Below are 18,203 nucleotides of genomic sequence, written 5' to 3' on the forward strand. Positions count from 1 at the left end.
TTGGAAAAAGATACAATAAGGTAAAATTAGACCTTGTTTTCAAAGTAACTGTACTTTTCTTTTCTTTGTTTTGACAAAAGTCGCTTATTAGTTGATCTGGACTCGTAATATAGCTCAAGTTGACCAAATTAAACGAATGTGTTAATGCATATTAAACCCAAACTAACCTACAAATAAATATATCGATCGGCTACCCGCTCAAGTTTGAAAATTTTAAACAAGCTAGATATTTATCAGGATACTCATATATTTGGGGAGTTTGAATTAATTTGCAAAATAATTTTCTTCCCTGTCCTATTTATTCTTTGGGAAAATTCTAAGAGAAATGCTTCGGATTAGGATATTATGTAAATTGTGTAAGTTGAAACATCAAACAGAGTACTGCTTCTCATTAAAAAGAAAAACGAGTAAGAAGAAATTGTAAAAGGCTTTTGGCCACAAAATCATAAGCACGAAAATGGATTCACTGTAATTTGTTAGTACAAGCTTAAGATGATAGCACTACGACTATTGTAATCTTTTTTCAAACTCTTGTCATTCTCGCTATACCTTAGACGTTAGAGACCTAAGTTATCAAAATAAAGTACTTGAATGTTGATACTAAGTAATTGCCAAATATTATACTTTATTTCCAGTCCCAGTGAGGCCAAAAAATAATACTAGTAATAATTTAGTAAATGAGTTTTGAAGCCATTTGGGTCATAGGATGAGTTATTGAGTAGAGGTCGTACTGCTATTTACGCGTAGATTCATGGACCCTTCCCAGAATATGGGTACTGAGATTGAATTTTAATCTTGACTAGAAGTTTTCTTCTTCTAGATGATAATACTATAAGTACCAATCAATAAAAAGATGACTCAAAAATATTGAAACACTCAATAAATTAAACCAATGATGAGGATCATGATTTTAATATTCAAGAGCTCACATATGATGATAATTTGAGAGTCGACAAATATTTCTGATAATTAGAACGATAGAGAAGTAGCATATAACATGCACAAATCGATAAATTATTTAAAATGATTCGCCGGTACTGAAGTGTAAGGAAGAGGGGGTACCATTGAAGGGGAGTTAAAGATCCCATAGCAGCGCCCGAAAGCCAGGAGATCTTTCTAAAAGTTAGATGTCAATTATACTAACACATTAATTAACTATGGATTTGTTGAGTTCAACTTGCAATATTGCTACCGACCGTACTGTGTCCAATTTTTCTTTAATCAGTGGTTTGAACTTTGAACAAGTCAAAAAAGTCAATTCTAATTTCCCTTAAAAGTCTTCGTCCTTGTGCAATTGGGCTAGGGACCAATGAAATATGTGAAATTTATAGAAAATCAAATTTCAAATTTCAACAGAGACAAAAATAAAGAACGTTAAGTGATTCTTCTCATTTGTGTAAACCTTAATTAGCGATAGAGTTATCCGATACCCAGTGGCGGAGCCACACTATGCCGAGGGTGTTCATTCGAACCCCCTCGGTGGAAAAAAACACTGTTTTTATAAGGTTAAAATTATTTTTTATGTATATATAGTAGATGTTGACCCCCCTTAGGCTTCTTCGTATGCTTACTTTTTTATATTTTGAACCCCTCGGCAGAAATCCTGGCTCCGCCACTGCCAATACCTATGTTCAGAGGACATATGATATAGCTGATAGAATAGCCTAGAGGTGTAATTTAAAAGAAGAAAAAAAGGTCTTGGTCCTTCACTTAGTCCCTTCATATATGACACTACAACTGCCAATTACTAGAAGTCTAACCATTGCAAAATGAGGACTGCTAGTACTACTACTGTCTTCTCTTTGCTGGTCTATTTCTTAGTGGTTCATCAAATAGCATCATTGGGTAATAACATGAATGGTGTCAATGGTTCAATACATGATGATTGTAACATACTTATCTGGAGAATAGGAGCAATCGTTGATCCAACAGCAAGAGTGGGTAAAGAGCAAAAGATAGCTATGGAAATGGCTGTTGATGACTTTAATGGCCAAAATTCCAAATGTTCACAGTTAATTTTCAACTTTGCTTATTTTCATGAGAGCTCAGGTCCTGCAGCTTCGCTCGGTAAAGCCTTACTCTCTCTCTCTCTCTATATATATATATGTATATATCATCATCTCTTTATTTTCTCTCTCTCTTAATCAGGAGCTAACGTTCTATGAGTTTGGCAGAACATATTAGCTTTGACTCAAACCTTACATCTGTCTCAACAAATTATAAATTTAGAACTCAATAACTTCAAATGGCTAGAATTCATAACTCATAAATTTCAAATTCTGAATCTTGCCTCTGCTCCTACCTATTTTGATGTATAGGCAATGAGGAAGCAATGAGAACACCCTCAAGTCCTCGCAAGCTCATACGGAATCCTTTTGGTTTCACACTTTCACTTATATATGAAAATAATCTTTGTATAAAATTTGCATTATTAAACAAGTATTTTGTTATCAAAATTTACGTATAAATAACATTTGCATAATATATGAAAAGTTTATAAATGAGTATTTTGTTATCATAATTTTACATATAATTATAAATAATATGAAAAGCTTATACGCGAGCATTTTTTTATTATAATTTCATGTAAAATTATACACCTATGTAATTAAACAATTCATTCGTGATTTTTTTTTCCCTAATAACTCGAAAGACCAACGACAAATTTTTACGAAGAGAAGATAAAGTGAATAAAGAAACTCTAAATACTCAGAAGTCATAGTACTTGTTTATACTAATTACTAATTAGCCATCCTTTCACATCAAAGAAAATAAAATTAATGTGTTTGGACTACCTACCATCAGCACTGATTATTAGACCCTTTAACTACTTCTATGATATAGTGTTGTTTATCCCCTAGATCTTCTCGGTCAAATAATTGGCCTTTGGATATAGCTGAACTCACAGCTTTAGCTTTTGTGCCATACCACGTAAATTTGCCAAAGAGATTAATATACACAAACATATATCACTCTCACAATTGCAATTATTCTAAATTCAATAACTCTAAATTCTGAACTTGCTTGTGAACAGAGGTACAACAAATTCGACGTTAAAATGTGTGACCATAACATCAAAAAGTTTAAGCTGCTAGAGAACACGTTATTATTTATTTAATTGTGTTTTCAGAATTCAGAATTGCCTCCTCACGCGAGAAATTCTTTCCAATATTGGGAGCCGGTGAGACTTAAACACAAGACCTTGCCTGTTCGGATATCATAAGTGTGTGACCATTTCTCATAAAAGTTTAAGCTCTTGGGGAGAACGCTTTTATTTATTTAATTATGTCTTCAATAGGCAACGTGAACTGACCTTAAAATTTTGCAGCAACTTATCTTGTCAACAAGAAGCAAGTGCATGCCATACTTGGACCATTGACACACCAAGAAGCTGCTCTATTTTCTGACTTTGATGATGAAGCCAATAAAGGCATCCCCATTATTTCTCTAAGTCTAGCCGCGACATATTCGACACTATTACTGACGGAACCATCTTCACTTATCCAAATGAGTAACAATGTTAAGTCCCAAATGCAATGTTTTGCTGCCTTAATTGGCCATTTCAAATGGAGAAAAGTGATAGCTTTATATGAAATTAGTAACAGCTTCTCCAATATGGATTATGGACTAATCACTCACCTTTCAGACTCACTTAAATTTGTTGACTCTACTGTTGAATATCATTTGGCTTTTCCTCCTCTCTTCTCTGTTTCAAATTCAAGATTATTCTTTCAAGAAAAGCTGGAGAAGTTAAGAACCAAGAATGTAAAAGTTTTTGTGGTGGCACAGTGTTCTTTAGAGTTTGGTTTGGTTCTTTTTGAGATGGCAACAGAAATGGGAATGATGGGGAAAGATTATGTATGGATTATTTCAGATAATATGGCAAGTCTTCTTGACTCTGTTGAAACTTCTGTTTTACTAAATATGCAAGGTGTAATTGGATTTAAAGCAAATGTTAATGAAAAAACGGAGTCTTTTAGAGATTTCAGTGTTAAGTTCAGGAGAAAGTACAGATCAGAATATCCTGAAGAAGAAGGATATCCAAGTCCTAGTTCATATGCTCTTAAGGCTTATGATGCAACTTTGGCAACTGCTAAGGCAATGCAAAAGTTATCAAAAACAAAAAACAGTTCAAGTGAACTAGTGAAAAGCATACTGTTGAGTGATTTTGAAGGTTTAAGTGGTAAAGTTAGCTTCAAGAATGGCATGTTATTTCAAAAGCCAACCTTTAGGATCATTAATGTCATTGGCAAAAGCTATAGAGAAGTGTCATTTTGGTCACCAAAGGTTGGTTTTTCTGAGGACTTTGTTGAATATAATGGGGTGAAATTGAGAATTGGCAATGGTTTAGGAGGGGCTTTAGAGTCAATTTTGTGGCCAGGTGGTAAGCAAACTGTTCCAAAGGGGTGGACTATAGGAGGACTAGAAAAACCACTCAAGATTGGAGTACCTGCAAGGGGTGCATTTAATCAGTTTGTGACAGTTAATTTTAACCAAGAAAGGAATGAGACTCTGATTGGTGGATTTTCAGTTCATGTTTTTGAAGCTGCTGTGAGGCAACTTCCTTATTATCTGCCCTATGTGCTTGTTCCCTTCTATGGCACTTATGATGAAATGGTGGTAGGAGTTTCAAACAAGGTATGTACATGTATGACTCTAACTTAACCGTTGCATCTACTTTTGGTGCTTAGCATTTCTGAGTGAATTCTGGTCCAATCTTTAATCCAAATTTACCCCATACTAAAAGAAATATCTTAATTTTACCCGTCGTTATATTTGGTATCATTCATACCATTGTTATTAGCAAATTGTCTTGTACAAAATTTGAAGGAGCTCCAGGGTGAATTGGGTGGAATCATGGTCTCAAGATATATACTTGGGGAAAGAGTACAAAATTTACCATTTACTTTTGACTATGATTTTAAATTACCCTCCGTGTTACCTCGGTTGGAGCTTCGTTAAGGTCAAGGTTAAGTACAAGATTATTAGCTAAACGGCAAGAGTATGAATGCCTCAAAGTACAACGGGTAAAATTAATATATTTACTATAGCAGAGGGGTATTTTAACCCATTTTCTTTAAAAAAAATTAGCATCATCAATCAGTAGAGTTTGTTGCTTAGAGATCATTGTTGCTAGCGATTTTTTTTTAATAATTGTGGTGTCCGGGCGATCTTGCATGCACTTCAACTAGTTTCATGTACTACATCCCATCAGCACAATTACTGGATAACTCGGTCTACCGAGGCTTGGACAGATGGAGAGAAAGCACCTAATATTTCTTACTTAGAGTTCCTTCTTGCTAGTGATTTTGTGTTTAACATCTGCAAATACTTACCAGTTTATGAATAGAGTCTGGATGCAGCCGTAGGTGATACAGAAATAATGCCTGATCGCTATGAGCATGCAGAATTTTCACAGCCCTACATTGACTCTGGACTAGTCATGGTAGTGACGGAAAGACCAATACTCAAAAAGACCCATTTTATTGTTATAAAGGCCTTCAAGTTGAAGTTGTGGATTCTGCTGGCAGTGATGAGCATGTCCACAGGAGTTGTCATCTGGTTAAATGAATACGTAAATGACAACTCAGATTTCAGTGGTTCATTCCCTCAGCTTATTGGATCCATGCTTTGGTTCTCTGTCACTGTTCTCTCTTTTTCACAAAGTAAGTTTCAAACTTAGAAATATATTATACTACCCTTTCCACTCTGTTTGACATTACTTCCTTATTAGTCTATTCCGAAAAGAATGTCATATTTCAATGTTTCCTTGATGAGAAGCTTTTATAGCCTCACAAATATTATGACATGTTTAAGATCAGAAGTCTTAAAAGTCTACATTTCTTTCTTAAACTTCATGTCGAGACAAATTATGTCAGACAAAGTGGAACGGAGGAAGTATAGAATAGAGAAAAGGGTAAAAAATACTCCTTTATTATATGAAATATCTTAAGCTTACTCTTTATTATATTTTGGGATCATTTATACTTTTATAGTTAGAAAATCGCCTAGAATTTGTCCTTAACCTTAACAGAACTCCAACCTGAAGTATAACAGATGGTAATGTTAGACTGTAGTCAACAGATGTAGGTAAAGTCGAAACTTTTTCCTGAAATATTTTGACACGAAGCCTTCCTTATCCACATGGAGCTCCCTTAAAGTCAAGGACAAATCCAAAACGATTTACTAACCATAAAGATATACATGATCCAAAGTATAATGGGAGGTAACATTAAGATCATGTAGTAGAAGGAAAATTTGGATTTTTCCAGTTAGAATTAAGTTACACAGAACTATTGTTAACATTTTGGCCTATTTCTAGCGCTTATAACTTCAATTTTGGGAATTATTACAGGAGAGTCGATCAAAAGCAATCTTTCTCGACTTGTGCTGACAACATGGTTATGTGTAGTTGTAGTTGTTACAGCTTGCTTTACTGCAGTTCTTTCCTCTATTATGACAGTTCCTAGGCTGGAACCTTCTGTATTAAACGTTGATTATCTTATAAGGACCAATGCTGCAGTTGGTTGCAATAACAATTCATTTATAGTCAGATATCTTGTGAATTTGCAATTCAAGCCAGAGAACATCAAGCAAATCAGCTCAATCAGTGACTACCCCAAAGCTTTTGAGAAGGCAGAAATTTCTGCTGCTTTCTTTGTAGCTCCACATGCCAAAGTTTTCCTTGCAAAGTACTGCAGAGGTTACACCAAATCTGGACCTGTCTTTAAACTTGGTGGATTTGGTTTTGTAAGATCAAGATTTCACCTTTTTTAGCTTTTCAATATGCTTATCTCCATGTTTAGTTGATTAATTTCGCGACTGAACTTTTCCCACTATAACAGTAAAGTCACAGTTCTCATTACATCAAAGTCAGACCTTTACCCACTATAACAGTAAAGTCACTAAACTATTTTTTATCACATTAGAGGAACCAAAATGTCACTAAACTTTACTACTACAACAATAAAGTCCCTTGATGGGTAGGTTTTGTCACTGTAGTGGTTAAAGGTTACTGATTATACTGTTATAGTGAGAAAAGTTCAATTATTTTAATGTGGTACAGATAATTTAGTGTTTTTACTGTTATAGTAGGTAAAATTCACTGACTTTACTGTTTTAGTTACTTTGATATGATGAAACAAATTTAGTTGCTTTGTTATAATGGATAAAGTTCGGTGATAATACGCGAAATTAACCTTTGTTAGTCTATTACAGTCTTAAACTAGTTTCTATATGACTTATTGATATTTTAATCTATCAGGTCTTTCCAAAGGGTTCTCCCTTAGCAGTTGATATCTCAGAAGCTATTCTTAAAGTCTCACAGAGTGGAGAGATAAATCAACTAGAAGAACAAATGCTTATTTCTTCAAATTGCTCTTCTTCATCAGCTAGGGAACAGGATCCTGGATTAGGACCAGAGTTGTTCTCAGGCCCATTACTGATTTCAGGTGTTATATGTGGAATTGTACTTCTGATCTCAATTGCTCGTTTAGTCAGAAAACACTGGCTATATTTAAGTTCTGTAATTGCAAATAATGCAAATATAGTTCTTAGATGGGCTTCTCTTGTTCTGACTCAGTGTTATACAATATTAGGACTAAGGTCCTCTAAAGATAGCAACATTGTGATGGAGCAAAGACCAAGTAATCAACAGAATGGCGAAATTACAGGGGTATTCTGATGGGCCAAAAGCTGGCAAATCAAGAACAGCAATTGACAACTGCTAGTTGTCTCTTGTCTAAGATTGTAAATATATGATTTTGTTCCTTTTTCAAGATCAGCAGTTGTAAATGAGCCAGAGAACGGAGTAAATTCTCTGTGCAAGTTGATTTGGTGATACCTTATAGAGGCTCTACTTTTCTATTTCATTATTGTGCGTCTATGTAAATTGGTATATATGGGACTATGACACTAATGCAACAAAAAAACAAGATACAATCAAACCTCTTTATAACAACGTCATCTGTCTGAGTGTTTTTTGGCTGTTATTGCGAGATATTATTATAAAAAACATATAATATAACATAATATATGAAAGTCGGTTCCCAAGAAACATTAATTGTTATAGAGAAAGTCTGACTGTACACGATATTTTGTAAAAGGTAATTTATTGTTAAATCTGTGCAATGCTAGCAGCTTGGGAGTGGAGAGAAATGTGCTTGTTAGGTTGTCGAGTAGCAGAATGACCCTATGGTTTAATGCAATCACATTCTTTAATGTAGTTGGCGCCCATAACCATCAAATCCACTGTTTATTTAAAATTTTGAACCTATTACATATTTTTTTTTTGTTTCAGTTTTTTATCAAATGTCTCAAAAGGACATTCATACATTCTTCCTGCAATTGCCACGCTCTTCTTACACACTTTAACTTGGCGTCCCATGACATACTCCAATACGTAAAAGGTAGTAGTTCTGTAGATCGAACGCAGGCTGGTTATTGAAAGTCCATTCTTTTTAAATATTGGAATTTGGAACAATTTAAAAAAAATATACATATATTGGACATATAGAAATGTAAGGATGTCATTAGGGAGGCCGTCCGGGCCATCAGATTGGATATGAAAATTTTGGTTTGGATTTTCAGTTGTCGGATTGAAGAAATTACAATTCAAATTCAATCCAAATAAACTCGGATCAGATTGGATTTTTTAAGTTCGGTTTCGAATTTATCGATTTGGATATTTCGGTTTTGTCTTTTGTGCCTTTAAGGTAGAATTATTAGGAACGAAATTCATGTGCTTCAATTACAAAGTTAAAAATCTTAGCATAATGTGAAACCAAATGTGTGGATTCAACAGAGAGTTGTTAGCACTAAACCAAAAGGTAACCTCACATAGTTCAATTCTACATTATTCTCTCTGTTTCATTGGAAGCTGCCTGATTCTTAAGGCAGTGAAGTAAACCCTAGCTTTAAAAGCTATGTTATATTCAATTTGGTAGATTTTATATTAGACTTAATATTATAATTGGTAGTGACGTAGGGTACTAATCTATTGGACCTTTGGACTAATTAGTATTGGCCACATATAAAATGGATAGGGCTAAATATAAGGTATAAAAAATTTAAATTTTGAATTTTCGAAAATCCAAAACACTACCAATATCCAGTCATAGAGCCGTCAAAATAGGTTTAGTCAGCCCAACCCAACCCTTTATTTAAGTAGGGTTGGGCTAACATTTCTCTACCCCATTTAGAAGTAAGGCAACAGCCCAGCCTCAAGGGTTGGGCTGAGGCCAGCCCTTAAGGCCATAAAAGAATAATAAATTACTTTAAAAAATTATAAATAAATTAAATAAAAAGATAAAAAGTAATGAAAAAAAATAATGTACTTACTACTTATAAGTAGTAAATAAAAAATCGGAGTCATACTTTTTAGTCTTTGAAATTATAGTATGTTTAATTTCTTTTGTGTCATGATCCAAATCGGAAGGCCATGACGGGCACCTGGGCCCTACTTGCCGAGCACTGCTAAACATACTTTCATATCATAATCACAAACAAGAGTGGCCCTCGAGGTCATCAGATGGAAATCTGCTAGATCATAAGAGAAATTTGCTGAAAAATGGATAAGCTCAAAAAGACATACTATATAACTATGCTGGACAAAACTGTGCAAGCCGACAAGGCCATCATGAAATACTATGCAGCAAAAATATAGGCCGAGGGGGCCATACAACGGCTAACTATACCATAACTGTTTACAAGCCTCTACTGGAGTATATGACATAATAAGGTTGGGACAGGGCCCCACCATACCCGTATGTACACAAAAGTATAAAGGACCAAAAACACAATAGTAACTCTGGAACAAGAGGAGTGCTCCTATATCAGCTGAACAACAACCTACAGGGGCGGATCGTCAACCTGTCTACCTGAACCTGCGGGCATGAAACGCAGCACCCCCAGAAAAGGGACGTGAGTATGGACAAAGTACTGAGTATGTAAGGCATGAAAGTAATATGAAAGAAACATAAAAGTACATAGGATGAAATGAATGCAACATGTATGTCTGAATTGCCTCTGAGGGCCAATGATATGCATAAATATTGTGTGTATGCATGTATGCATATATAACGCCTGTGTGGTCATACATATATATGCGTATATAATGCCTGTTGAGCCTCTGTGGGCATCCCACGTATCATATCGGCCTCCGTGGACGTGACCTGCTGATCAGGTGGTAGTGCGTATATAACGCCGTCACCTTCCCCATACCCCATACCCCATATATATAATACATAATATACGCGTATATAACGCCTGAAGGGTCATAGGTCCACACACACACACACATATATATGCAATGCATGGATATGATAAGAGTACATCCTGAATATGTTGGAGTGACGTAAGGTCGTTAAACCTCCGAACATCGTTATGAGATAGCATTTTCATTAACAAGTGACTTTATGATTCATACTGAATCTGAAGAAGGACTCACTGAACAACATTACTAAAACATGAATCAACATGAAACATCCCTAGCTACTAACAATATATTCATTTATGGAGTAGTGTTATGTTTACGTTTCGTTCACAAGGATCGTGCCAAAAGAAGGAAAGTTAGCTTTAACATACCTCAAGTCGTCAACAAAAAAACCCACAATGAGACTGTCGGGCTAGTATTCCAATCTCCTTAGTCACTACAGTACACCTAGCAGCCAACAACACAACAACAACAACCTCATATGTCTCTTTAATTCTACATGACTACTCACCCTAAGATTTACATAAAAACAACCCAATATACTCTTTGTGTACAATACTATACACTTTCTTCTTCCAATTATACCAAGTATAACATCCTCAATACAATCTCAACACTAACTACTATCCTTATAACAAGGTTTTAGCTTAAAAACATATTTACAATATGACTCAAGTTAGATTATATCTCAACACAAACTCAAATTTATGTTTGAACCTTCCCTCCTATCACGACCCGACTAGGGGGCCGCGACGAGCACCCGGTGCTAGCCCACCCGGGCACCCCTTTAACTTACACTTATGCTTATACTTATGAGCCACGCAATTAGACATACATTTCCATTCATTCGTCAAACTAGTCCCATTGGACGACATTACCATTATATTATAATTGGCATTTATGCCACGTCAATGTACATGGGCCAACGTGGCCGACAAAATGATATACAAACATAGGCCGACAAGGCCAGACATATCTAAACATATATACACGTGACTACGAGCCTCTAAGAGAGTATGACATAACACATGAGCGGGACAGGACCCCGCTATGCCCATAATTATATACACAAAAGAATAAGTACCCAAAAGCTATGGCTCCGAAGGAAATGGAGCTCTGCTATATAATCTCTGGATAAGCAGCTGTGGATCAAGTCTGTCTCCCTGTGCATCTGCGGGCATGACGCAGCGTCCACAAACAAAAGGACGTCAGTACGAAGAATGTACTGAATATGTAAAGCATGATCAACATCAATATATAAGCATAATGAACAACATATGAAATAGCATAGGAGGGGAGACAATAATATCGTCATCATAGCGCTTACTTGCCTTTCATAGGGACTTTCCATTTCTCATACGTATTTGTACACATATGTCATCATCCGTATTCCATAATAGTACTCGTACCATACTTGTGCTCGTATTCATATACATGTCCTTATTCGTATTCATATACATAGTCTTATCACATTCACATTCATATTCATATTATATACATAGTGTTTACATAGCATACCCGACCACATAGGATCGGTGTTTCATACATACTTGGCCAACCAAGGCTCAAGGTTGCTCATACCTGGCCCTACTAAGGCTTCAGGGTTATCCGTACCATCTGCAGAGGTGTGCGCGCGTTTCGTGATCGTATACATACTCTGTACATATTCATATACATATATTCTACCCGGCGTTATAAGCTCGGGGTTTCATTATAGCCCTTCATAGGTACACATAAGTATAATAGCCCATAGGCACCTTTAACATCATTATTATTATCATCATCGTTACTATCATCATCATTATCACTACGTCTATATCATAGGCTTACTCATCATATGAGGTGCGTAGTACAATCGTAGTGCATATCAAGGATCGTGAGCTTATGAGCTCGGAATATCAATCATTTGGAGATAACATACTCGTAGAGGGAATTTAGGAATTTGGCCAAAGAACCATGCCTTATGAAAGAAGGGTTAGTCTTACATACCTTTCCGTCGGACTATTCTACACTTGCACGCTCCTTCCAATGTTAGCGTTTCTACCTTCATTAATATCATAACAATGGCCATTAGTCATTCACATTATCCACATTATCTAGATTTCTCAACTTGCTTCTAATTCACTCATATTCATGGTCACAACACCCACTTCGTCCATTCGTCTAAAGTGTCTAGTTCATGATCTTAACACCATTTATAACACATTCATATCTCAACACAACAATATTCATAATTCAATTCAAACTATTTCTCAAAATGTCACTATTCATCATTCATAACCTACTTGACCATATTTTACTACAATCCATGCATATCAACTCTCCAATATCTTAAACATCATATAAATATCATGAATCTTACCTTAGATGTTGTAGGAACAAGCCTTAGTTGATAATAATCCACTTTGAGCAAAACCCTAGTTTATCTCCATTTGGATTTCTTGACTTTGGATGATCTTTGATGGTTTCCTTACTCTTGATTCCCTTGTTTTTATGTTGTTGATCCTAAAATATCCTTGAAAACTTGTATAATAAAAGTAGAGAGAGGTTTTAGAGAGAAGTGTGAAATGTTGAAATGAAATAAAACAAGTCTTGGTCCCTTTATTTAATGACTTGTAAAATCTGTGTTGAAGTGAACAGTGAGTTTACGACCCGTATTCCACCTTACGGACCGTCCATCGCGGTCGTCTTTAACTTTTTCAAAAACCAGAAATTTGGACTGCTTGCATGGTGATTTACGACCATGGTTTACGGGCCGTAAATCACTTTACGGCCCGTAAACCAGGTCGTATTTTACCATTTCTCGACTGGCAGAAAGTCAAAGTTTTGCATGGCAGTTTACGGACCGTATACCAATTTACGGTCCGCATTTGCACTTTACGACCACTGGGCAGATGCAAACCTGCAACTTTTCACATTTCTTAGACTTCTCATTCTAATCACCCACATCCATGCACATGCATTGCTCACCCCACCTTGCCTTATCTTAGCCAACTTTCTCGTCTTACGTCGGGTTCTTTTGAAACCTCGCCTAAGGTCATCAAACGTCATTTCTTGCTCATGGACATCATACATTCATACTCATCACTAGTTCATTCACTCGCGTACCAACGGAAAATTTTCCGAGGTGTAACACCTCCAAACCTAGCATAATCATCATATAAACTCATAGACATGGAATCTTACCTCAAGAACTCAAGAACACTTAAACTCTAAGATCACTTCACCTTGAAGCACCCTCCAACGCTTCTACAAGAGAGAAAAACAAGCTTCAACCATACTCTAGAAACCTTTAATACTTGATCTCCTCTTTTGATCCTTGATTTTTACTTAGGGGTTTGATAGATATGTTGGAGATAACTTTCTAGAGAGTTAGAGATCAGGGGAAGTGGAGAAAATGAAATAAATGAGGAATACACAAAATATATAAAAATTATAAATTGCAGCCGACATAAAAATATAGCCAAAAGTATGAACCGTATTTTTAAATATGGTCCGTATTTCTTGGCCGTAATTCTCAACATGAAAATCATCTACTCCGTCTAAGGAAGTACAGACCGTATTTCCCATATACTGTCCGTATTTTGCTTGCCAAAATCAACTTGCGACGAAACTTATTCTCGTCGATTCGTTCATCCTCTAATCCTTCCAACACTTTCCAAACATGAACTTAAGCCCTCGTATACTCAAGATGAACACGTTTAATCTCACATATCCTCGAAAATAACTCCGCTTTCCGAATCTATAGCAACCAACTCATGAACAAACTTAACGAAAGTACGGGGTGTAACATTTTGGACGTGACTTGAATCAATGAATCAATATACTAATACTTCGTATTTATTATATTAAATTTATTTTGTTTCTGTAATATGAGTTCATGAAAAAATTGGGATTGTAGAGGATTCTATTTCAGATTGCAAAAAATTTCATGTTCAAATTATACCAAAAAATCACTAAAAAATACTATTTCTGAAGGAAAAAAAAAACTTAAAGAGCTGACCTGTCATGCCCCACGGCCCGCTTAGGGCTGGGTTGAGCTGCCATTTTAGAGGCCCTTCAGTAAAAAGGGCTAGCCCGGCCTAGCCCATTTAATTCTTTCACCCTTTAGGGCTGGATTGGGTTGGGCTATGCCAGCCCGTTTCAACACCTTTGCACATAGGGGTATCAAATATGACTCAAAAGTTATTGGTCCGCTCAATATTTTATGGGTTGGGCTAAGATAGTTTTGTGTTTGGCTGATTTTAGCCCAACACAACATAACTCATCTTAAAGTAATTTCGAATGTAGCCCAATTCTAGCCAATTTTTAAGATTTACTTTAATTTAGGTTTATTGTTTAAGATTAACTTTATAAAAAAAAATCTCGAAAATATTTTATGGGGAAAATGGTTTCCTCAAAACTATTTTTTCACGAAAAATGTTTTCCTAGGAAATAGATTCTTTTAAAAAAAGGGGTTAAATTGGGCGGGTTATGAACCCAGCCTATTTTAGCCCAATTAACGCTTTGGCCAATCTCAGCTTAATTCATTTATTAATTCAATTCATTTAAACTTGTTTAATCTCAACTCATGCCGAACATTTGACACCCGTACATACACTCATATACCCAACTGGAAAACATTAATGACTAGCACATACACCGCACCTGCCTATGCTACTATGACAAGATTAATAGCTCATGAAATTGAGCACATTAACATCAAGAGACTCCCGTGTCTTTATTATTCCAATGGCCCAACCAGCTAGGGGGCTCAGTTCTCATGATTTCTGCAGAGTTCACACGTGGACATGCTGGCCACCGTCATAACACTAATCACACGGGAGATTGTAGTGGCCACTCAATGCTTCAACAAATCTCAATTAGTAACCTGCTTTGGTTCTAACTTCTAACAAACATTTACTAACTATTAAGATATGCTCCTCTACCCCAAATATATGCCAACTAGAAGACGCAATAACAGGTTTTCAATGCATATCTTTCTCACTTTAACAAATGCGAGATACACTGTATTTAAAAATTATGAATAATTGGTGTAGAAACTCAAAAAACAAAAAAATTGACATTGCCCACTATATATATATATACATATATTCTGCTGGTAAGCAAAACGATAAACATATATAACAAGAAGATAAGCTAAATGTTGATGTTTACACAACGTATGACAAAACTTATTAACTCGTTTTTAGTTTTATCTTTCTAAGCAATCTATTATTTCGTAAGTTTATCATTCATAGTAAGTGTGACACGCATCATCACATTTTTCTCTATTTATAGTAAGGGATTGCAATTTGCAGCTCATATTTTTGTGTCCCATTTCTCTGTGCCGTGCAAGGGACATATACTGAACTTTTAGTTTAAAATGAAACGTCCAAATGCAATAGAGAGAATTTTTCTAAAAATAGTGGATTCCATGGATAATTAAAAAAATCTCAATTGAGAAAGGACCGTATATATAAGTGCTTCATGACGTATCTCTTTTTTCTTGTCGTAGTTGCTTAACCAATTCATGTGACCATAAAATTAACACTTGAAATTTAGAATTTTCGTGACAATTTTTATGTCCACGTGAAGTGCATATTGCCAAATATACATATCAAAATTCTTTATACTCCAAATCTTTAAGCCTTAGATGGTCCCAGGTAAAAATAATTACCAACATTATTGACATTCTTTTTTCAGCAATTACCTTTTCCAAAGTCAACTACTAATAATTAATATTTTCCTTTACCTTTAATATCCCACTAATTATACTGATCCCGTGATAAAGAAAAACGAAATTGGTAAAAAGGTGACACCTCGTTTTATTGAATTGCACATATCACATTCCCAAGTTAGATATTTTTTTTGGTAGATGGTGACATTCGAAAAAAAAGAAAAAGGAAGTATCCTAGACCCTTCACTTGATCGGTGCAATAAAATGAAATGTCTTTATTTATTAGCGACTCAAAATATTTATTAAAATTTTGATTTTCATCTAGTTTTTCTTCCCTCGCTTTTTTAATCATCTCGTATATTCCCTTATTAAAAAGCATAATTAACTTTACTTAATATAGGTAGTTGATATACTCAGGTGCTCATTAGGTGTAAACTTTGCTTGTTCTGTGGTAATATTTCACATTTATTAGCAAAAAACTTTTCTTAGTACAATTGTAATTCTAGAAGTATATTCATTTCTTGTTGATATTTCTCATCTTTATTTATGTCTAGAAACTTCAGGCAACCAATTATTTTATTTAACTTGTGATCTCTTTAAGACATGCTTGTTAATAAGAAAATAAATAAAGCATCAACTACTTGTAGTGACAAGTTTGGTAAGATAAGGTAGGTACGTATACAATTGAAATACAAATTGATTGTATGGACAAGGGGGAAAAAATACGATACATCACAACCAAGACTTTTAGCTTTATTCCTACTTCATGATCAATTCACGTTCAAAAGAAAAAAAAAAAAAAAGATCATCATTTTACAATTTAAATTGAATTAATGTGTCACCCCTACGTAAGATTTTCGCCGACAATAAGAAGTCATTATCCTTAAACCTACCCAAAAACCTCACTGCTAAACCAGTAACTTTAGGTATAGGAATATAGAACTTTTTTCTTTTGGAAAGGAATATAGAGCCTAGACCTTATTTTAACTCTCAAAATTAATTCATAAGTATTCTTCAAGATCATCATAGATATAATTGTTCGTTCTATCAATTAGACATTATAAAACTTCTCACATAATTGTGGTTGTGGATATCTAAATCATGAATAATATTTCCTCCGTATTAAAATAAGTGTCATCTTAGCAAAAATTATGTCCATTAAAAAAATCAATAAATACAATATGTAGTTTACTAAACTACCCATATTTATACTTTTACTTAATTTTAACTCTAAAAATTAATTAATTTTTTTTTAGATCATCACAGATACAATGGTTTGTTCTATCAACTAGACATTGTAAAACTTCTCAAATACTTGTGGACATCTAAATAATGAATAATACTCTCTCTATTCTAAAATAAGTGTCATCTTCGCAAAAATTACAATCATTAAGAAATTAATAAATATAATGTGGAGTTTACTAAATTACTTTTTGAGAATTGAGCAATATTAAAGAGGATTACTTTTTTAATGCTAAGGATCTAGTTGGAAATACTTATCAATTTTTATTTTGAATTTTTAGAAGGACACTTATTTTAGAAATATATATATATATTTTTTTTTACTAAAGTAAAACTTATTTTAAGACCGAGGGAGTATAATATAAGGGACTCAATATTGAAAAACACAATAACATGGATAAGTTAATAGACCCTTAGCCCTCATTTAACTTCAAAAAGTATTACCATTACATAGAACCAACCCAAAAAAAAATATAAAAAAAATCTGAATCTCTGAAATGGTCAAAGCACAGTAATGTGTCCGTGTAGTTCCCGCTATTCTTTTCTAGAAATAAATTCGTCATTCTAGAGGGGATCGAGTCAAAACTTTGATTGAGTCAACCAAATTATTGACTCTTGAAAGTGAATTAAAATTGATATCTCACACATTGCTATTTCATTTGTTATAATTTATGTAACTTACATTTTTTTTTTAATTTGTTAGTTTGTTAATATCACTTTTTATATTTAGTCCTCTCTAGATCCCTTCATCTCACTGGACTTATTTAAAATCATAAGATTAAAATAGTATTTTGATACATTAAATATATCTGTAATTTAAGATTGTAGAATTTGAAAGTCTCATTTATTTTCTCAAAGTCCGTGTTCAAACAAACTAAGACACATAAATTAAAACGAATAGAGTGTTTCTCCCTTTGGTTCTTATTATGTACTCTCTCTCTATTCCATAATAAGTGATGTTTTTAGCTTATGCACACCCTTTAAAGAAACTGCTTACTCTTAGAAAATTATGAGTGTTTTTACTAACATACTCCTGATTAATGTCAAAAAAAAAAACTACTTAATGATTCTTGATTATAAATAAGGGTA

General features: G+C 34.5%; 1 protein-coding gene across 1 annotated transcript; it reads left to right on the top strand.

Moving 5' to 3' along the window:
* Window positions 1–1,694: 1,694 nt before the first annotated feature.
* Window positions 1,695–7,875, top strand: LOC132627856 (glutamate receptor 2.9-like). Its single transcript, XM_060343453.1, has 5 exons — window positions 1,695–2,067; window positions 3,329–4,638; window positions 5,351–5,666; window positions 6,356–6,750; window positions 7,265–7,875. Exons 1-5 carry the CDS (start codon window positions 1,770–1,772, stop codon window positions 7,682–7,684), a joined length of 2,739 nt encoding a protein of 912 aa, XP_060199436.1. The 5' UTR covers window positions 1,695–1,769; the 3' UTR covers window positions 7,685–7,875.
* Window positions 7,876–18,203: the final 10,328 nt, after the last annotated feature.

This window comes from Lycium barbarum, chromosome 2 (genome assembly GCF_019175385.1).
Source record: "Lycium barbarum isolate Lr01 chromosome 2, ASM1917538v2, whole genome shotgun sequence".
Lineage (NCBI taxonomy): Eukaryota > Viridiplantae > Streptophyta > Magnoliopsida > Solanales > Solanaceae > Lycium > Lycium barbarum.